This window comes from Sturnira hondurensis, unplaced genomic scaffold (genome assembly GCF_014824575.4).
Source record: "Sturnira hondurensis isolate 20B ecotype Veracruz unplaced genomic scaffold, ASM1482457v3 Scaffold0004068, whole genome shotgun sequence".
NCBI lineage: Eukaryota > Metazoa > Chordata > Mammalia > Chiroptera > Phyllostomidae > Sturnira > Sturnira hondurensis.
In genome coordinates this window covers 5,969,238-5,991,964 of record NW_028076699.1, presented here as the reverse complement: position 1 = coordinate 5,991,964, position 22,727 = coordinate 5,969,238, and the positions used below count along the sequence as shown (strand labels likewise).

General features: G+C 43.3%; 2 protein-coding genes across 4 annotated transcripts; one reads left to right on the top strand and one right to left on the bottom strand.

Annotated features, from left to right (window-relative positions):
• Positions 1-675: 675 nt before the first annotated feature.
• SHISAL2A (shisa like 2A) lies at positions 676-22,145 on the top strand. 3 transcript variants are annotated; one of them, XM_037043263.1, is made up of 4 exons: positions 676-872; positions 1,228-1,505; positions 8,854-8,993; positions 21,870-22,145. In XM_037043263.1, the coding sequence occupies exons 2-4, from the start codon at positions 1,324-1,326 to the stop codon at positions 22,118-22,120; spliced, it is 573 nt and encodes a 190-aa protein (XP_036899158.1). In that variant the 5' UTR covers positions 676-872; positions 1,228-1,323; the 3' UTR covers positions 22,121-22,145. The 3 variants fall into 3 exon arrangements, with proteins under 3 accessions (XP_036899158.1, XP_036899157.1, XP_036899156.1); XM_037043262.1 differs by lacking the exon at positions 676-872 and adding an exon at positions 902-1,127; XM_037043261.1 differs by lacking the exon at positions 676-872 and having other exon boundaries at positions 902-1,505.
• Positions 14,550-20,294, bottom strand: TCEAL7 (transcription elongation factor A like 7). The gene is given in 4 exon segments (XM_037043128.1): positions 14,550-14,636; positions 14,638-14,817; positions 14,819-14,905; positions 20,241-20,294. Coding segments are annotated over 4 exon segments (408 nt in total).
• Positions 22,146-22,727: the final 582 nt, after the last annotated feature.

Genomic DNA, 22,727 nt, shown 5'->3' with positions numbered 1-22,727 from the left:
AGCATTTTGACCGTAACAAGATGAGAAGGGAGTGTGGGGAAATGCATGAAGAGGTGAGGGGATTAGAAGTACAAATAGACAGGTACAGAATTACCAACGGGATGTAAGTACAGTATAGGAAAGGAGTAGCCAAAGAATTCATATGCATGACCCCTGGACATGAACAGTGATGTGGGGACTGCCTGAGGGAGTGGGGGGTGCTGGGTGGAGGGGTCAAAGGGGGAAAAATCAGGACAACTGTAATAATGTAATCAATAAAATATAATTTAAAAATAGCCCTGGCTGGTGTAGCTCAGTGGATTGAGCACAGGCCTGCGAACCACACGATCGGGTTTGATTCCCAGTCAGGGCACATGCCTGGGTTGCAGGCCAGTTCCCAGAAGGGGACTCACGAGAGGCAACCATACATTGATTATTTCTCTCCTCTCCTTCCCTTCCCCTCTAAGGATAAATGAATAAAATCTTTTTAAAAATTAAATATATTAAATAAAAGTTCACTGGCGAAGTGGCGCTGTAAGAGCAAGGCCTTTAAAATGAGGCAAACCCTGGTTAAAATCCCATGGGCCTGGGGGCCAGGGGAAAACGACTTCTCTCCGACCCTTGGCACTCTTATAAAATGGTTTTGAAAACCCCTCCTCCTCTGGGTTGTTGGTAAGGTTAATCACCCCATACTGGCCCTACTGTGTGGCTGCCTGCTGGCGTCCTGCACTAGCGTGACACTGACCTGAGATTCCCAGTGTCCAGCACAGCTACTCGCAACAGGCGGTGCTCAGGCGAGACGTGGAATCCACGCTTCAACTCCCGCCCTGCCACCTGGACCTGTGTTGTCCGTCTGAGCATCCAGCACCCTCTGTGCACATCCTGGGAACGCAGTAGGGCCGGTCCTGGCAGCGCCCACAGGGACCGCCCCCACCCCTACAGCTCTCGGAGGCAGCTCCCCGCCTCACAGCTCCGCGAGTCGCCCCGCACCGTGCGCCCGCTCTTGGACGGCTGCTCCCTTCTCCTTCCCGCCGCTCTCCACTCCCACCACTCCTCCATCCTCCTCCTTCTCCTCTCCGTCCTCCTCCTCCCTCTGGCTGCCCCTGACCGCGTACCTGTTCGCCTCTCTTGGCCCTCGGGGACTCTAGGTTTCTAACCGCTGCGTCTCCGCGCCTCTCGTCTCGTCTCTCTCTGGTCTCTGTGTGTCTCTCTGCTCATCTCTGCCTGTCTCTGTCTCTGTCTCTCCAGAGCTCAGTTCTGTCTCCGCCTGTGTCCTCCCATCGCCCGCCGGTGTCCCATCGCCCGCCGGTGGCCGAGGTGGCGGCGGGCCCCGCGCTGGGCGCGATGAGCAGCGCCTGCACGAGCTACGTGAGCGCTGAGCAGGAGGTGGTGCGCGGCTTCAGCTGCCCGCGCCCGGGGGGCGAGGCGGCCGAGGTCTTCTGCTGCGGCTTCCGCGACCACAAGTACTGCTGCGACGACCCGCACAGCTTCTTCCCCTACGAGCACAGCTACATGTGGTGGCTCAGGTACCGGCCCTGGCCCTAATCCCACCTGGGACCCCAATCCAGTCTTAGCCCTCTTGCCCCACCTCAACCAGGCCGTGTGCTAATCCCCCAGTTCTCGTCCAAGTGCCCACCCCACCCACTTTTTAACCCCTGGGGCCCAACACTGACATTTGCTCTCACCCCATCACCGACCAACCCCACTCCCTCTGCAAGCTCCTCTCAGCTCCATTCCAGCGTCCTTATCCTGGTTCCAGCTACTGTTCAGATCCGGTCTTGAACCTCTCACCCCAACTCCATCCTGAAAAACCTTCACTCCATCCCCACTCCAGGCCTCATCCTCCAGCACCCTCCACCCAAGCCCCAAATACGCACCAACACTCGGCCTGACAGCAAACTCCCATCTTCCAGTGTTCACAGGAGACCCAAACTGCACCCTCACCCAAGTGCCCACCAAGATCCCCTTCCTAGTATCAACATCAACCTCACTCCTGACTTAATCACTCCCCAGAACAGATCCCAGCCCTTACTCTACGGCCATTCCAACCTCCCCCTTGATAATCCTTGCAGTCCCGCCTCAGCTCTCTTTCCCCACCCCAACAGCAAACATTATATAGACCTACATCCAAACCTCTGCTTCAAGCTTTAATTCTCGCCTGATACTACACTCCAACTCAACCCCATCCTCAGCTCAGCCTCAGCTCTCTCCCCCTGATATTCAGTCACCTCTTACTGAGCACTTAGCTTTTCTAGGCCCTATGGTGAGTGCTGGGGAGGTACTACACTCCTGAGCTCAGACAGAAGACCTAGAGATCAGAGCCACCTCCAAGTTCATCATGAGACTGTGGCATAATGCCACAGCAGAAGCCAGCTCAGGCTGTATTAATGGAGTGATTTGAGTGAATATCTACCCACAAGTCCTCAGTTTCCTCACTTGTTCAGGGAAGGGGTGGTTGGGCCCTTACTGACATTCCTGGAACTTCAGTGTGGGGATGAGAGGGCAATTGGTTGCAGTCTCACTCCATCTCCAAAGGCTTCACTCAGAAAGTAGGACTTGACCCCTGAACATGCTCTGAGAAAAAGGAGTCAGCAAAAACGGGGTGGACCATCTCAGCAGACAGTAATTTTCCTGTCCCTGGAGGTACTTGACCAGAGGCTGCATCCCCTCTGAGTGGGAGAAGACAGCTTGCCACTAAGACTTCTCTGAGCCTTTGTCTTTTTATCCATCAAATGGGGAGGGTGATAAGTCATTGCCTTGACTTCCGACTAGGGCAAGAACCAAATGACATAAAGAGGTGAAATCAGCTTGGCGTATGCCCCTGACAACTATTGATATTATTTCTTTTTCTAAACAGCGCAACCCATAATTCCAAAGGATTTTTGGATGGCCAGGTTTTCAGAGCCTGCACATTCAGCTGCTATCTGTAACCCAGAGAGATACATTAATTTATTCTCTGTTCATCCATATTTTTATTCATTTATTATATAGCCTTTGCCTTGTGCCAGGTTCTATACTAGGCATGGGGACACAGAAATAATTACTCCCTGCCCCTCAGGAGCTCACAGTCCACTCAAAGAGAGATGACATACAGCTACAGTACAACAATGGAGCTTTTGTTTAAGACCCACTCTGTAGTGAGCACTGAGACAGGTGCTGACGTATGATGGCACCTACTTCCCTTTGAGGTCTAGAGGCAGTGTAGAACGTTGGGACTGATTAGAGCCCCGTCCAAACCTTGTCTCTGTCACTTAAAAGCTATGTGAATTCAGGCAAATTGTGTCCAAGTTTCTCTTCTCATCTTTAAAATGGCAATAGTAATACCTGTCTTATGGAATTGTTGCAGGATTCAGTGAAATGTGCATGTGAAAGTGACTAGTACATGTTATAGATGGTCACTTAAAAGGGAGTTCCCCTTCCCTGGTTCGTAGGTGGGGAAGGTGAAGCTCGGACTATGCCAGTGAATTGCCCAAGATCTTCTAGGAATGTCACAGCAGACTGAGATTTAGGACCACCCAAGGGCCAGATGCATTCATACATTTGCAACCCTGGCACGTTTTCTCCCCATTTTACAGATAAGAAAACTTGAAAGCCATGAAGTTGCTATCAGGGAATGCCCCGAGCCTAGGCTTGTCCTGCTGCACAATCGTCTAAATCTAACCCTGGCTCTCTTATAACCTGCTCTATTCAGATCATTTGGAAAAAAATACTTAATGACCTCGTCTTCTGGACACTGTTCTAGGCCTTGGGAACACAGAGATGAGTAACCCCCTCAGCACCCAGCCAGAACCCCAACCCTCTACTACCACCCTCTTCCCTATGCACCCCAGCGGTCCCTCCAGCACTGCTGTGGAGTGCTTTAGTGGCTCAGACAGTGAGGTAGTGATTGGATAGGGTGAGCTCTGAGGTCGCATCACACATCAGCGTGGTCCCATCCTATGACCCTAAGGGCAAGCTAGTTCCTCTGTCCCCAGACAGATAATCTGAGACAGCACCCACTTCCTTACAGACCACTGATCTGAGATATATCCCCACAGCTCTCTCACCCACTCTTCAAAGGACCCTACTTTTAGAGGGTCCTTTCTATCCAGGTGGCCGTAGATGTCCCTTATAAGGGATTGGGTCCTAATTTGAGCACAAGTTTCCCAGCTAAGAGCCTTAGAAACAGTGAGTGTATCTCAAAAAGAGGAAATAACATTTCAAGAACTAACGAGTACTACATGGTTTATGGGGAAAATGTAGAAAGGACAGGAGAAATTAAAAAGGAAAGAAATCATGAGAGACCCAGTGTCTGAGCTTGGGTTCCCCCCAAAAACTTGGAGACAAGGATTTGAGGAAAGATAGTTTATATGGAAATCAATCCTAGAAAACACCGGTGGAGCATGGGGAACTAAGGGTGGTGACGGGAAGGAACCAGCGATGGTGTTACCAAGCAAGTCACCACCAAGGGTCACTGGAGCTTAAACCTGCTGAACTCTGCCAGCCAGTGTGGAACCTACACCTCAAAGTCATTCCAACTAAGGGCCGGGAAGCTGGGTATGTACGTATCAGTTTCTGTTAGTCATTGGTTGTGTGCTGGCGTGAGAAGGCAGGTAATACTTTTCTTGCCCTTCTGACCTGCTCCCTGTGCAGTTTGTGTCTGTTCTGGGCCCAAGAAAGCCCTCAAGCAAAAAGATAGAAGTGGTGGCATTTGAAACTCTGGCTAGAATATTTTACAATTATAATCATAATGGGACACAGATGGACATCCACACTCTGGGCTATACCCAGTGACAGCCTGTTAGCATTTTGGGGCATTTCCATTCAAACCTTATATAGTTATACATCTATTTGTGTTTATTTTAGTTGCAATTAGGCAATATGTTTAGTAGTATGTCCTGTTCTTTTCACTTAACATTCCCTCATCTAAGTTTAGCCTTAATCTTAAATACTATTTGAAAAATATTTTTCAGGGCTCTATACTATTCCATTGTAGAGATGTCCAATAATTTACTTAGCCATGGTAAATGACTCTCCAGACTCTCCAAAGCTCTAAGGTGTATCTGTTCAGTGGAAATTGGCCATCAGCTAGTTGGGCGTGAAATGTGGCAGAAATGGCAAGGGCAGGAGTCTGGAGCAGGGGGCAGGGAGAGGGGTGGGCAGAAAATTGGAAGATGTATGCCATATAGTGATTTATAAGATATTTGGTCTTCATCCACAGTTCCTGGCTCACAACAGGAACTGGCCCACAACTCCCCAAACCCTTGGAATTTCTTAAGTGTTGAGAATAATAAAGGTGTCTTTTGAGCCCCCATCAAAGGTGGGATCTGGTTGCCAGGAAAACCAACCACGTGATTAGAAGTTTGGAACTTCCAGTTCCCCATCCTGTCCTGACCTCAGGAAGAGAGGCTGGATTTGAATTCAGTGGTCAATGGGCAATGACTTACTCAATCATGACTACATAATGAAGCCTTCCATGTTGGGCAACTAGAATGCCTTCACATGCCACCAGGCCCCAAGCTCCACAGTAGCTCCTTTGCTCCTTTGTTCGTGACCTTGCCCTATGTATCTCTGCATCTGGCTGTTGACTCAAATCCTTTAGTATCCTTTATTTTTTTAATATATTTTTATTGATTAAGCTATTATTGTTCCATTTTTTCCTTGTCTTTAATCCCCTCTGCCCTGTACCACTCCGCCCACCAGCATTCCCCCTGCTTAGTTCATGTCCATGGTTATACATACAAGTTCTTTGGCTTCTCCATTTCTCATACTATTCTTAACCTCCCCCTGTCTATTTTGTACCTACCAATTATGCTTCTTATTCCCTGTACCTTTTCCTCCATTCTCCTTCCTCTCTTCCCTGCTGATAACCCTCCATGTGATCTCCATTTCTGATCCTGTTCTAGTTGTTTGCTTAGTTAGCTTTTGTTTTTGTTTTCTTTAAGTTCAGTTGTTGATAGTTGTGAGTTTGCTATGATTTTACTATTCATAGTTTTGATCATCTTTTTCTTAGATAAGTCCCTTTAACATTTCATATAATAAGGGTTTGGTGATGATGAACTCCTTTAACTTGACCTTATCTGGGAAGCACTTTATCTGCCCTTCCATTCTAAATGATAGCTTTGCTGGATAAAGTAATCTTGGATGTAGGTCCTTACTTTTCATGATTTTGAATACTTCTTCCCACCTTCTTCTTGCCTGCAAGGTTTTTTTTTTAAGAAATCAGCTAATAGTCTTATGGGAACTCCTTTGTAGGTAACTCTCTCCTTTTCCCTTGCTGCTTTTAAGATTCTCTCCTTATCTTAAATCTTGGGTAATGTAACTATGATGTACCTTGGTGTGTGCTTCCTTGGGTCCAACTTCTCTGGGACTCTCTGAGCTTCCTGGACTTGCATGTCTATTTCCTTTGCCAGACTGGGGAAGTTCTCCTTCATTATTTTTTCAAATAAGTTTTCAATTTCTTGCTCTTCCTCTTCTCCTTCTGGCACCCCTATGATTCAGATGTTGGAACATTTAAAGTTGTCTCAGAGGTTCCTAAACCTCTCCACATTTTTATGAATTCTTGTTTCTTTATTCTGTTCTGGTTGAATGTTTATTTCTTCCTTCTGCTCCAAATCATTGATTTGAGTACTAGTTTCCTTCCCATCACTGTTGGTTCCCTATATATTTTTCTTTATTTCACTTTGCATAGCCTTCACTTTTTCCTATATTTTGTAACCATACTCAACCATTTCTGTGAGCATACTGTTTACCAGTGTTTTGAACTCTGCATCTGATAATTTGGCTATCTTTTCGTCACTTAGTTCTATTTTTGGAGCTTTGATCTCTTCTTTCATTAGAGCCATATGTTTTTGTCTCAGTGCAGCTGTTATGTTGCAAGGGGTAGAGCCTTAGGTATTCGCCATGGCGGGGCAACCCATGGCACTGTGTTGTAGCACTGTATGTGGGGGAGGGGTTGGAGAGGGAACAATGTTGCTTGCCTGAGTCTCTGCCAGTTTTCAGTCACTTCACCCACTACCCACAAGCAAATTGGGCCATCTGGTGCTGATTCTCACATGGGTGGGTTTGTGTATGTTCTAGGACCCTATGGGTCTCTCCAATGAACTCTCCTGTGAAGCTGGGAGTTTCTCCTGCTGCCACAACCCCCACAGGTTTTTTCAGTCCGAGGCTTTGAGGCTTTATTTCCCAGTGTGGGAACTCTGGGTTTCACAGACTGTCTCACTCCCCAGTTGTTCTTCTCGGTTTATCTGAAGGCAAATGTTGGAATACCAGTCTGCCAGCTGCTGCCTTGTTGGGTTACCTCTCTGCTCCTCCTACCGCTCTAGATTAATGTTTCTTCTTTAACATCTTGGTTGTCAGACTCCCGTACAGTTAGATTTTCTGGCAGTTCTGGTTATTTTTTGTTCTTAAATTTGTCATTATCTTTATTTTGGTTGTGCAAGGAGGCAAAGTGTATCTACCTACACCTCCATTTTGGCCAGAAGTCCAATATCCTTTATAATAATAAATCAGTAATCTAGTGAACAAACAATTTTTCTTGAGTTGTGTGAGCCATGATAGCAACATAATGGAACCCAAGGAGGAGGTGAATGGGATCTCCAATCTATAGCTGGTTGGTCAGCAGCACAGGAAAGAGCCTGAGCTTGCAGCTGGTGTCTGAAATGTGTGTATGTGCTGGGGAGGGGGCAGTCTTGTACAGCTGAACCCTTAACCTGTGGAATCTAATTCTATCTTGGGTAGATCATATCAGAATTGAATTGAATTCTCAGATACCCTGCCAGGGTCAGAGAAATATTTGTTGATGTGAAGAAGTCTCCAAACACACTGTTAATATTGGGTCCGGCAACCCTTTTCAGAGTTGTAAGCAAGAAATGCACAAAAACAAAGCCTGGTGCCTACCAGTGTCTTAGTATTAGAAGAATATCTCACAGTGCCTGACACATAGTAGGTATTCAGTAATGTTTACTAACTGCTTACTGTGTGCCAGGGCTTGTACAAGGAGAGGACAGAGCCGATTAAGTATTGTCTAAGTCTGTCTTCAAGGAACACATGAGAAATATGTAGAACACCTACTATGTGCCAAGAATATGACATATATCATTCATCCTCATGACCACCCATAGTATGCCATGTTTTGATTATTCTAACTTTCCAGACAAAGAAACTTAGACTCAAAAGGTTAAATAACTTCATAAGGACCTCATAGTTAGTTATAGAGCTGGTTGTAACCCAAGTAGGTCTGGTTCCAAAGCTTTTTGCTCTTTTCCTACCATATTAAGCTTCCTGATCCAGTGGGAAATGCTAAAGGTCCTCAGTAAAGCATCCTAGGTGAATTAGCCTGGCATGCAGGGAAAGAGGGTAAGGGAGAGAAAGATCACCAAGGAAAGCATTACTGAGGAGACATTTGAGACAGGCCTTCAAAGACAGGTAAAATCCCAACATAGGCAGATGATGGGGAGGGATTATGTGAAAAAGGAAAGACAGTGGTCCCAAATGAGCTAGAAGGTAGTTGTCTAAAGACTAAGTGACTAAGGCCTGACTCTGGGCAGACACAATGAGTGAGGGACCAGTGGGGGGAGGGTTTTGGATGTGGCCACTCGTGTGACCTACTGAAGGATGGGTCAGAAATTTCCTTGAGGCTGGAAGGATAGCTGGTTTTTAACTAAGGCCTACCATGTGTCTTGATTTTTTAAAAGAAACAGTAGTGTAGGGACAGCTCTTTAAGGTCATCTCTAGCTCCCAGGGGTGGGAATAGGTTGAAGAAAGTCGGAAGAGAGGAGAAGAGATGAAAGGGAACGCACACTGAGACCCACCTGCCCAGTGGGACACTTCTATACACGCTGCCTGCCAAGCCCCTTCCTGACTCTCTGTTCCACTATGGTCTTCTCTCCCCAGTGTTGGTGCTCTTGTGGGCCTGTCCATAGCAGCGGCCGTCCTCCTGGCCTTCATTGTCACTGCCTGTGTGCTTTGTTACCTGTTTCTCAGCTCAAAGCCTCACGCAAAGGTGGACCTAGGTTTAAGCTTACGGACTACAGGTAAGAAAGAGGCCACATGATTTCCTTGTATTCCGCAGGCTAGCAGTTTTACAAGGGGGACATATTTAGAGATGATGTTTGGAACATTTGCCTCATGAGTGTTCCTGGAATATTCAGAAGCAGCAGCTTATGATGTGAACATTTCCCATCTAAACTTTTCGTGTGCTCTGTGTTTATCAAAATAATTTGATAGAGTCAGCATTCTATTGGTTACACAAATATGAGTTCATCTTGTGGATCTTCTAAAACAGTGTTTTAATTCTAGCCTTACAAAATGCAAACTGATTTTAATACCACCCCAAACAAAAGACAGTAAGAAAAATTCGCTGCTCCCCAAACTCCATTTCCTCAGAAATGAAACACAGGTACTCTTTGATAATCTGATGTGCAGGACCGCCCACTTCTTTATTAGCACAAGCCACCTAGAGCCTCCCTACAGGGCCCCCCAGGAGAGCGTTGCTTTTTCACGAGTCTTTATAGCACATATTTTTACCACCTCTGCAAGGTACTGTGAAAGAGACCAGTAGCTGTTGGCAAAGGATCTTTCAGTGTAGTTTGGTAGGCAACACTTAAAATGGTTGTTATTATCTCCATTTTACAAATGAGAAAATCGAGGCCAAGAAAGATTAGTGACTTGCTCAAAGCATCACAGCTAGTAAGTGGTAAGACTCAAATCTAGCCGATGTCTTTCTGCCTGAGTCCTGTTCTTTCTTCAACCCACAGCACTGGGTGTGTTCAGCATATAATTAAGCACAAAATTGTTTGATACCAAATGTTAAAGAGGGTTTCAAAAAGGAAAGGAGGGCCCTGGCTGGTGTAGCTCAGTGGACTGAGTGCGGGCCTGAGAACCACACGATCTCGGTTCAATTCCAAGTCAGGGCACATGCCTGGGTTGCAGGCCAGTTCCCGGCAGGGGACTCACAAGAGGCAACCATACACTGATGTTTCTCTCCTTCTCTCCTTCCCTTCTCCTCTAAAGATAAATGAATAACTAACTAACTAAATAAATAAATAATAAAAATGTTAAAGGAAAGGAGACTTGAATTAGTGTTGAGTTAGTGAAGGAGTCGGCTAGGCAAAAGAGAGGGGGAAAGGCCTTCTAGGAGAGAATAAATAATGAGTAAAGGTGTGTGGGCAACACTGAGGGACACCTGTGCAGTGACAGGGTCATTCACCCTGGGGCACAGGGAGTAAGGCCAGGCTGGACAGGGGAGAAATTTAATCTCGGAAGTAAGAATGGCAAACATCATTGGGGGAGGGGGGGGACAAGGGGCAGGGTGTGTAAAAGTTTCAGAGAAAGACAGAGCTTTTCCTTCATGCAAGCTTATTTTTCCAATTTAACAACAAATTTGTGCAACAAACAACAGCACACGGACCCTTCTCAGATCCTGATGATTATGAATAATCCTGCTGTGAAAAGCAAGAGGGATGGCCTTTGAGGATGGGAGGGTTTGGCCTGCTTCCCTTGGAGTCGGGAAGACCTGGGAGGCAATGGCAGAATAGAAAGAAAGTCTGAGCACAGACCCAGCTGTGGGGAGACTGGGGATAGCCCAGGCTCCAACTTGTATAGAAAAAAAGCATTAAAGTTAATGAAAGACATAGAAGAACCTGACTATCCAGTGAGATATGGATATCCAGCTCATTGTCATAGACAACTTAGTTCTTTCCAAATTAATCTATAACTTAAAATCCCAACAAAAGGTTTCATGGAATTTGTCAAAATTCTAAAATTAATCTAGAAGAATAAAGGTGTAAGAGTGAGCAAAACAATTTTGGAAGAGAAAGAAGGGATAATAAGACATTTTTTAAGATAAAAATTTGTCCATTGGATATTGGCACAGAAACTGACAGACAGAATTGGGCAATACAATGTCCTCAACTTGTTGCAAATTTACTCCTCAAGGACATTTGGCAATGTGTGGAAACATTTTTGTTTGTTACAATTGGGTGAGGGGTGCTGCTGGTACCTTTGAGTAGAGGCCAGAGATGCTATTGAACAGCCTACAACACAGGACAGGGCTCCACAACAAAGCATTATCTGACCCAAAATGTCAATAGTGCTGATGTTGAGAAACCCTAGAACAGAAAGTCCAGAAACAGACTAATTAAAATAGAGAAAAACTGGCATATTTGCCTGCATACAATGCAAATAGACATCAAGTACAAATAATGTAAAAGACATTATACATATAGTTAAGAAACAAGTGATAGACTACAAAAATATTATAAATGGAACTACACAATACAGGCAATCATTATTTGCAGAATCAATATTTGTGAATTTTCCTATTTGCTAAAACTTATTTGTAACCTCAAAATCAATACTTGCAGTGTTTTCAAGGTCATTTGTGAAAGTGGACATGCGCAGAGCAGCAAAAAATTTGAGTTGCCCCATCACACACATTCCTAGCTGAGGTTGAACAAGGCCATGTTCTGCCTTCCTGTTTCAGGTCTCATACTGTAAACAAGTGCCCTTTTCAAGGTATATTGAGTGCCGTGTTTTTGCATTTTTATGACTTTTGATGGTGGTTTTACTGTTGAAAACGGCCCCCAAATGTAGTGCTGAAGTGCCGTCTAGTGTTCCTAGGCACGGATAAGACTATCATGTGCTTTGTGGAGAAAGTACATGCATTAGGGAAACTTTGTTCAGGAGTTTGTTCAGGCAGGAGTTATAGTGCTCTTGGCCATCAGTTAAATGTTAATCAACTAACAGCATGTATTAAATAAGGTGTCTTTAAATAGAAATACACAAAACAAAGATATGTATTGATTGGTTGACAAAAAAGTTTTGACCGGGGGCTCACAGAAACCTAACTTTTATCAACTATATTGGCAAAAGTGAAAAAGTGGATCACGTTAATATTGAGAAGTTGGGTAGGGGGAATGGATACTGTCATATATGGCTAATAGGTGTATAAAATGGTACCACCACTTGTTAGAGTAAGTTGTCAATATCTATTTATATTAAAAATTAATATAGCCCTGGCTGGTGTGGCTCAGTGGTTTGAGCACTGGCCTGTGAACCAGGGGTTGGCTGATTCAATTCCCAGTCAGGGCACATGCCTGGGTTGTGGGCCAGGTCCCCAGTAAGGGGTGCTTGAGAGTCAACCACACATTGATGTTTGTCTCCCTTTCTTTCCCCCCCCATTCCCCTATGTCTAAAGATAAAAAAAATTTTTTAATGAATATACCCTATAATTCAGTAATTCCACTTCTAATTATCTTAGAAGAAATAGTTACACTAGAAGAGGATTTATAAAGATGGATAACACAATATTTTGTCATATTGGAAACAAAGAAAGTGTCTATCTACCAGTAGAGGAATAATAAGATCTGATACCACAGTTAGAAGGACTGAACTAGCTCTAAATAGATCATCTCATTTGTTTTTCACAATAACTGGGCAGAGTATGGATCTTATTACTGTCCATTTTACAGATGAAGAAACCGAAGCCCAGGTTACCTGGTGAGTGAGTGACAGAGCCAAGGCGACCTCCACCCTCTTTGCTCTCCTTATTTCTGCGAAACAGAAGTCCCAACTATATTCCAGACACTCTTAAACTGTACATGCATTATCTCATCTAATTTTCCCAACTATCTGAGTGAGGTATTATTATTATCATCATCCATTTTACATATGTGAAAACCAGGTCTCAGAGAGGTGAGATGACTTTGTAAATTGTGGACCTCGAATTCAAATATGTGTGCTTTCCTACCTTCCAAGTCCTACTCTTTCTACCTCACCAGGCCGGGTCCATGGGGTGCCCCTGCTTGTGTCCTGGTCCTCTCATCTCTCCCCACCCTTTTTCCTCCCTCACCCTGAGCCTGCCTGTCCAAGGGAGTATAGTTCATCCCTCAGCCCTCTGAGTGAAAACCACCCTCCTTCTTTTTGCTGCTCAGCCACCAGCTGGATTATTCAGTTGCCAGCGTTCAAGATAGCCTATGTTCTTGCTTTTTGCTTCTCATTTTTAAGACAGAAAATGTATTAACTGACCTTTTACTAAATGATAGCTTTTAGCTCTGTCTTTTGCACAGTCTCAGCCCTTAGTTCCTCTCTTTCTTCTTCATTAAGTGCTGTCCCCTCCTTCCCAGGAGCCTCTTGTCCCTCCTTTTGCATTTAAGACACTTTAAGCTCACTATCCTACATTCATCAGAGCTTTACCCTTTCCACAGACTTTCATTTGTCTGCTGTCTCCCTCTCCAGCAGGACATGTAGAGAGACCATTAGCCCTATCTTACAACAGAGGACGCCAAGGGAAGTGAACTGGCCAAGTCTACACAGTAGTGAGCCTGTGTTGCTGGGATGTCAGTCCTGATCTCCCAGCCTCTATGCTCACTGAGCCGTACCTCAGGGGCCTGGTTTCTGAGTGCAAGGACAAGGACGGTATGGGGAGTGCCTTGGGAAGAGCAGAGTGAAAATGGAACAGAGCTTCTGGAAACAGGCTCCAGATGCTATTCAGGTGTTCTGTACTGGCCCCTCACCCCCACCTCCACACCTCCACACTGTCCCCCAAACTTGGGATGCAAAAAAGCCAGAACTTTCTTACTCTGAACTTTGTAACTAGCTTGATCAGAAGAGTCACTGAGTTCCTACTGCTGTGCTAGATGCTATGCTAAGGACTTCAAACATGTTATCCCACTTACCTGCCTAACTACTCTGCCTAGTGGTTATAATCAATCCTATTTTGCGGGTGTGGTGAGTGAGGAAAGTATGGAGTTTCTGTTCCAGCCTTGGTGCATTTGTTAAGGGACCAAGGAAACAACAGGGGTAAAAATGGAAGACAAGACTTCAGTTCTCATTCTTGTCATAAAGGTGTTGGTGAGGAGCTTATTAGTCGGTCATTTTCACTGACTCAAAGGCTCCTGAAAATCAAGTCTGATACTTTCACTGCAGAGATGAGGAGCTGAGGCCCTGAAAGAGACAGTCTCGTGCCCAAGATCACCCAGCCAATTGGCAAAGCCTTTGCCTTCTAGGCCGGGGATATGTCCCTGCAGCAGCCCCCCTCACCTTCCGGTGAGGGTTCGTTTGCACCAGAGCCCACTGCTTTTTAATTAACTGCATTTGGTACCTATGACCCGAACAATCCTCAGTGGTGAGTCAATCTTTTTTTTATTGACAAGTTCTTCTATTGTGTCTGTTTTAGGGGTTTTGGTGTTTGGGGTTTTGTTTTGTTTTTTGAAACACAAGGTATGCACACACATTTGTTCATTTTTTGGAAAGTGAGAAGATGCAGACAGGCAAAAAATAAAATAAAGTACAGATTACAGAGAATCACTGTTAACCTTTTGGTGCCTAATAATTCTCTTTATGCATTATAACATATGTAAATGTACAGTATATATAATGTTTTTCAACGTTGTTTTTGCTTTATAATATACAATGAGCATCTTCTCATGTAAATGAATGAAACATCCTATTAAATGAATGAGATTACGTCAAAAGATGAGATGTAGGTAACAAGAGTAATCTGTAAGTCAAAGGAACCCTGAAGGATTCAGTGTAGTAGCAAATATTTAGCAAGAAAATGCAGACAAAAAAACCCAGTGGTGGTGATATTAATAACAGAAAACAGTTGAATTCAGGGGGGAAAGGCATTGAATGAGATAAGGAAAGTCCCCAGAATGCCTATTGTTAGCATGCGGGAGCTCTTATCTTTCTCAGACCCCTTATCTCTTCCAAAGACTGTTCTATTTCATCTCCCTCTCTTGTCATTTCTTCATTATTAACATGCCTATAATCTATGTCCTCTTTAAATTCCTCAAGGGACTTACTTAAGCAGCCTTTGCCTAAAACATCAATTTGCTGTCATTTAAATTTTCCATATCGGGGGTTCTTCCTCTCTCTTTGGCAAACCGCACTTGGGCTTCCCTTCATTTTCTTTGCAGGGTTTTTTGCATGATGTAATTGTTTCCTGTGACAGTTCAGGATAGTTTCCTTCTCTTTTTCTTGCCTTGAGATGTCTGTGAACCTAGACTCTTGGAGCACCTGCAGACAGAACTAAAGTGGGGTGGGGGGGGAACCGTTCTCTGCTGGGATTTAAGGAATTTAAGTTCTCCTTCTCTTGGCCACAGTCACAATCACTTGTAGGGCAGTCAGTCTTAACTCACCAGCAAGGAGGGAGAGAATCTAAGAACTCCTCTCCTAGCTGGTCATCACAGGATAATCCTAAGTGCAAGGCTGAGGGCCCTAGGCAATGGAAGGACTGGCCACAGAGGTTCTTGGAGAATGGTGGGAAGGCACCACCCTGGTCTGGGACATCAGAGAGAACCTGACTCTGATCCTGGCTTTGTGGTTCTCATTGTGTGGCCTTAGGCAAGTCACTTCTCTCTGGGCTTCAGTTTACTCTGTAAAATGTATACAGTGATACCTACTAAGAAAGTTATAAAAACTAAAAGTGATGCTTACATAGGAGCTAAATTAATCTCTGACACATGGTAGGCTTTTAACAATTAGTAGCTCTCTTTTTTTATTATTATTAAGTACTTAGATTTTACATTAGTCTCCTCAAAGAGTCTGCTGATCTCAGAGATACGAACTGTGTTTTAAATGCCTTTGTATCCCCAGAACCTAGACTAGTTCCTAATCTATACTAAGGGTATGCTTGCTCTGTGTAAGAGTCCAGCCTTTGTCTGGGAATACAAGAAAGAAAACTGTACTTGAACAAAAGTTAAATTAAAAAAAAAAAAGAGTCCAGCCTTTGGAATCAAGCCAAATGGGAAGCAAATCCTGGATCCAATGCTTATTGGCTGTTTCAATATTGACTTTTTCTACCTGGGCCTCATTTATTTTTCTATAACATGGAATAATAATACTCATCTCAGAGTGTTAGGAGAATCAAATAAGATTGTTGTACCAGTGTATTTCAGCCAAACATGAATCTTACTGTAACTTCTCTGCTGCTCAGAGCCCCACAATTTAAGAGGGACTTTGGCCAATCAAAAGGTGATCAGAGGCAGCTCAGTCTAGGAGCCAAGTCCCGTCAGTTTCAGCTAAGGAGCTGGGGACTTCGGGCCTTGAACAAAGAAGGCTTGGGGCTCACAGTCTAGGGCCTCAGATCTCTGCAAAGCTGTCCCGAGGCACAAGGAGGAGACATTTGGTGAGAAGCCAGAGAACAGAACTGGGATCAGTGTAGGGAGCCATAGGGAAGCAGATTCTGATTCTGTAAAGACAGACCTTTCTAAGAGACCTGAAATACTCTTATAAAGAACACCCTCACTACTCTGGGCTATTTGGTTTATCAATTTGTAACTCTTAGTTTTAGAGGAAAAAAAGCACCTCCAAAACTGGAAGGTAATCAGGGCAAGGCTTAATGTTCCTTGATTTATTAATTAGTAATAATAAATTTATTATTTAGTAATAGGGAGTGATAGTTAATAATAGTTAATAATTAATAATAGGTATTTATTAGCAGTTAAGGGGATTCTTGCATTCAATAAAAGGTTGCGAAACCCCTATGCCAAATGGAATGCCTTAAAATGCAAGCTTAAATGACAAAGGATCCTAAGGAATCTACAAAACACACACACACATGCACACAAAACAATGTCCTAGAAGTAATAAGTGCATTTAGCAAGATCATTTTATGTAAGGTGAGAACCAAACATCAATTACATTTATATACAAGATAAATTAACAACAAACAATTAAAAACACAATAATACCATTTATAGTCACTCCCCGAAATACTTAGGTATAAAACTAATAAAACAGGATCTGTATAATAAAAACCACAAAATGCTAATGAAGGAAATCAAAGAAGACAAATAAATGAAGAGATATACCATGTTCATGAATTGGAAGACTCAACATAGTAAAGAGAAACTTTGCAGCAGTTTATTTGTACATATAGACAAATTGACTCTAAGATTTACATGGAAAGACAAAGGAACTAAAATAGCTAAAATAATATTGAAAAAGAATAATAAAGTTGGAGGAAATCACACTACTTAATAAAATTTTAAGACTTACTATTTAGCAATAATAATCAGCAGTAATTAGGACAGTGTGGTATTAGAGGAAGGACAGACACACAGTTCAAGACAGAGTCCAGAAATGGACCCTACATAATAAGTAGGTCTAAAAGATTTTTGACAAAGATACAAAAGCAGCCCTGGCTGTTGTAGCTCAGTGGACTGAGCATGGGCCTGCGAACCAAAGAATTGCAGTTCGATTCCCAGTCAGGGCACATGCCTGGGTTGCAAGCCAGTTCCCAGCAGGGGAAACAAGAGAGGCAACCATATGTTGATATTTCTCTCCCTCTCTCCCCTTCCCTTCTAAAGATAAATGAATAGAATCTTTTTTTAAAAAGATACAAAGCAATTCAACAGAGGAAGAATAGTTTTTCAATAAATGGTGTTTGAAGAACTAGACTTCCATAGGTAAAAAAAAAAAGTAACCTACCTAAACCTCACACCTTATATAAAAACTAACTCAAAATAAATCATAGATCTATATGTAATCATATAATCTATAAAACTTTTAAAAAGATTTTATTTATTTATCTTTAGAGGGGAAGGGAATGAGAGAAGGAGAGAAATATCAATGTATGGTTGCCTCTTGTGTTTCCCCTGCTGGGAACTGGCCTGCAACCCAGTCATATGCCCTGAACTGCAATCCTTTGGTTCGCAGGCCCATGCTCAATCCACTGAGCTACACCAGCCAGGGCTAATCTATAAAACTTTTACTATAAAACTTTTAAAAGAAAAACAAAAGAAAATGTTCACTACCTTGGGTTTGGCAAAGACTTCTTAGATAAGGCACAAAAGGTACAACTCATTTTTTTTGTTTTTGTTTATTTTTTTATTTTTGTATTTATTTACTGTTCGTGCTATTACAGTTATCCCAATTTTTCTCCCTTTTTCTCCTAACCCCAGACTCCCCTTCCCACAGTCAACCTCCACACCAATGTTCATGTCCATGGGTGATGCATATATGTTCTTTGTCTAAACCCTTCACCTTCTTTCAAGCAGTCCCACCCTCCACTCTCCCCTTACAGCTATTTGTTCAGTCTGCTCCTTGTATCTGTGCCTCTGATTCTATTTTGTTCACTAGTTTATTTTGTTCCTTAGATTGCAGTTATAAGTGAGATCATATAGTATTTGTCTTTCATTGCAAAATGAAAAGGGAACCCACTGTATGGGAGAACATATTGGCCAATGATACATTGGAAAATGGTTTAATCTCCAAAATATATTAAAAACTCATATGATTCAACACCAGAAAGACAAACAATCCAATTAAAACATGAACAAAGGACCTGAGTAGACACTTCTCCAAGGAGGATGTACAGATGGCTCACAGACATATGAAACAATGCTCAACATCACTAGTCATCGGAGAGATGCAAATTAAAACCACAATGAGATAGTACCTTGCACCTGCCAAATGGCTATCATTAATAAATCAACAAACAAGTGCTAGTGAGGATAAGAAGAAAAGGGAACCCTAGTGCACTGTTGGTGGGAATGCAGACTGGTGCAGCCACTGTGGGAAACAGTATGGAGTTTCCTCACAAAATTAAAAATGGAACTGCCTTTTGATCCCATGATTCCACCACTGGGACTATATCCAAAGAATCCCAAAACACCAATTCAAAAGACTATATGCACCCCATGTTCACCGCAGCATTATTTACAATAGACAAGTTTTGGAAACAGCCTAAATGCCCATCAGTAGAGGAGTAGGTACAAAAGCTGTGGTACATTTACACAATGGAATACTATGTTGCAGTAAAAAAAAAGAATGAATTCTTTTGCAATAGCATGGATGGAACCAGAGACTATTATGCTAGGTGAAATAAGCCAGGCAATGAAAGACAACTCACCTTTTAAAAAATTGGTCATTGGTCTTCATCAAAATCCAAAATTGTTTGTGAAAAGACAAAAATTAAGATAATTAAGATGTTAATTAAGATAATGAAAAGACAGTCCCCTTACGGGGGAATAATATTCTGACACAGGACTTTTATCCAGCATATATAAGAATTCCCAAAACTTAACATTAACAAAACAACAACCCCATTAGGAAATGAGCAAAAGACTTAAACAGATACTTCACAGATAGCACATAAGCACATGAAAAAACGTTTCACCTTCATTAGCCATTAAAAAAATGAATATTAAAGCTACAGTGAGATACCACTTCATACCTATCAGAATACTGAAGTAAAAACATTGACAATACCAAGTGAGGAATGTAGCAACTGGATTTCTTATACACAAGGTGTGGCAAAAGTGGGTTTACAGTTGTGAGTACATGAAACAGAATTTATTCCTTTTTTAAATTTAATTCTTATTCAAGTACAGTTTTCTGTTTTATATTGGAATTTATTCTTGTATTATTATTTATTAATTATTATATTCTTTTTCGTATGAATGACTACAAACCTACTTTTGCCCTACCCTGTATTGCTGGTGGGAATGTAAAATGGTAGAGCCACTTTGGAAGGTAGTTTGGTGTTTTCATAAAGTTAAACACACACTTACTAAATGTATTAATTTCCTAAACACCTAAAAAGTACATATGAAAACTGAATAGGACCAATAGTAGCTTAGTATCAATGTCAGTCTCCTGGTTTTGAAATTGTTTTATGGTTATATAGTAAGTTATCAATGGGGAAAGCTACGTGAAGGATACACGGGAACTCTATACTATTTTTGTAACTTCTGGTCAGGCTTAAATTGTTTAAAAATAAAAAGTGAAAAACAAAACAAACAAAAAAGGAAATTATGGACTCTATAGGTGAGAAGTCCAAAAGTAGTGGTGGGCTTCAGGCACAGTTTGAATAGAAGTTCACAGTGTTCTCAGGCTTATGACCACATCCGCTGAGAGTCTCTCGACTCTGCCCTCTATCTGTGTTGGCTCTCTCCTCAGACTGACTTTGCTCATTGCACAAAGTAGGTTACCAGCAGTTCCAGGGACTATGTGCTTTTTGTTCCCTTCTGCATGCCAGGAGGAGAAAGGGAGCTATCTCTTCCTTCAACCAGGGGGAAAATAATAAGGGCCTGAGCTCTACTCTGATTTGAGCACCTTAGGTCATGTGCCCACCCCTAAACCAATCACTGTGCCCCGGGAAATGTTATGCACTGATTGTCCATCCATATGGCAAAGGAATGGGATCACTTGGTTGGCTCGGATCAGTCAGAACCCACTCCTGTAGATGGGGTGGGACCAATCTCACCCAAATAGAATTACTATTACCAGGTGGAGAAGGGGAAGAATGGATGTTAGGTAAGCAACTCCAATACCCAGTAAAACGTCTTTCTTGAAATGTACTCTTCCTTTGGTTTCAGGGGTGCCATTTTTCCTAGATATCATCCATGGATGGGTCTTAAAGCATGAGTTTTCTAGACAGAAAAAGTATAAAGTGTCATTCTAGAAAAAACAGCACAAGCCAAGACTCAGAGATGTGAAGGGATGGACCTATTTAGAGAACAATGAAAATGTTGGTGTGGCAAAGAGTAGAGTTCATGAGGGAAGAGTGGTCAGTGATGAAGCTGAATAGGAGATACGGGACCAGTAGCTAAAAGCCTTGAATGCCATGACAAGTGTCCCAGGCAATGGGAAGACATCAAAGGCTTTTGAGAAAGACTAGTACATGGACTCACTTGACCTTAGACCTTATCTCTCCGGCTACGGCCTGGAGGGTAGACTGGAGGCTGTTCCAGTGCTCAAGGCAGAAGAAGATGAAAGTCTCACCAAGGATGGTGGCCTTGAGGATGGAGAGAAATGGATGAACATGGCAGATAGTGATTTGGCAGAATCAGCAGGACCTGGTGAACTGCTTGACTTTGTGAAGGAGTCAGAGAAAAGTGTGAGGGATGGTGAGAGATGACTCACATTTCCGGCTTGAACACTTGATACATTTTTTAGGCAGGAATGCCTAATTGTGTCAAATGCTGATGAGCCAAGGATATAAGGATTTATAAGTGATTATGGGATCTAGTGACAAAATATTTTAAACTATGGTGGGAGCAGAAACCAAGAAAATTACATGAGAGTAAGTTGGGAATGGGAAGTGGAGAATAAATAATAAAGCCGAATGAGCCTTCTTTGAAATTCAGATATAAGAGGAGAGGATAAAGCAGTAGAGAAAGTCATAAAATCGATTCTTAAAATAATGTATGTTTTTAAAATTTCCAGCACATCTCTGTGTACTGGTTGTGTAGTAGCCTGTACCGTCTATAAAATTAGTTTTTTAATAGTTCCTACCTCATGGGTTTATGGTGAAGGTCAAGTCTTCTTATCTCTCTCTTTTAAAGATTTTATTTATTTATCTTTAGAGAGGAAGGGAAGGAGAGAAGGAGAGAAATATCAATGTATGGTTGCCTCTCATAAGTACCCTGCTGGGAGTCGAACCACGATCGTGTGGTTCTCAGGCCTGCACTCAATCCACTGAGCTACACCAGCCAGGGCTCTCTTTTTACAAAGATTTTATTTATTTATTTTTAGAGAGAGGAGAAGGAGAGGGAAAGAACCATCAATGTGTGGTTGCCTCTCACATGGTCCCCACTTGGGACCTGGCCCGCAACCCAGGCATGTGCCCTGACTGAGAATTGAACCAGCAACCCTTTGGTTCATAGCCCCCACTCAATCCACTGATCTACACCAGCCAGGATTTTCATATCTGTTAATAATTGTTCGTTGTCTGTCTCCCCCCATTAAACTTAAGTTTATTAGAAACATTGATAACTCCTAGTGCATGGTGTGGTATATCACTAATGAATATTTGTTAAATGAATGATGTGTTTAAGACTCTGAGCACAGTCCTGCCCGCCCAAGGTAAGCACTCAGAGGAGTTAGCCAGGGTGTGTGAGCCCAGTGGGAGGAATGGGTTGCAGTAGGAGACCCCATGCCCTCAGCTTGCTGTTTTCCAGATCCTGAGGAGGTGCCCCCTGACCACCAAGATGGGACTTCAGGCAAGTCGGTGGAGGTGCCAGGAGTGAACCCTCCACGGCAAAGTTACCCCTTCCTGAAACCACAGCTGGACTGGAATGAGGAGCAGGCCGTGGACCCCAGATGCCTCCTCCAGCACTGCTTCATGGCCACAGTGACCACCAGTGACATTCCAGGCATCCCTGAGGAGGTCCCTGTCCCCAGTCTAATCTCACATGGACCAGCCCCATAGACATACAATAAATGTCTCTATAGCATCCTCTTCTGGAATCTCTATTCAGTGGAAATGTGGGGGTGAGGATGATCAAAGGTCCTTTAGTGCCTAGTGGGGTAAATGAGGGCTTTCCCAGCGAGCCCACCCAGAGCCTGCTGTGGACCCACCTATTCTGCTCTGCCTAGCCCACTGTGAGCCAAAGGGAGTTCAGACATAGATCCCAAGTAAAATGGTCAGTAATAACTCCATGAAATCAAGGAGAAGCCCAGGGTTAGTGGAGGCTCTGAGGAGCCACTCACCTAGCCTGGAGAGTCAGAGAACCCTGACTTGTTCTTGCTGATACAGAGCAGGTGTACTTAGGGTACCATGGAAGATGACAGGTACCCAGAGGCAGATGCATCTCCGCTTCACTCCTAGAGTGAGCCACCTGCCAGGGGACAGGTGAGAGGAAATGTAGAGAGTCCATAGGGCCTGACCATGTTTAATATCATTCAGTTCCTTGGGGGGATGAAAGAGTTACTCAACCAGTGAGGAAATGAATGGTTAGCAGGTCACACACAGGCTCCATAATGTGGACTCAGCCACTTCCTGACCCTGAGTAGCCCTGATAAAGTTCTTAGTCTCC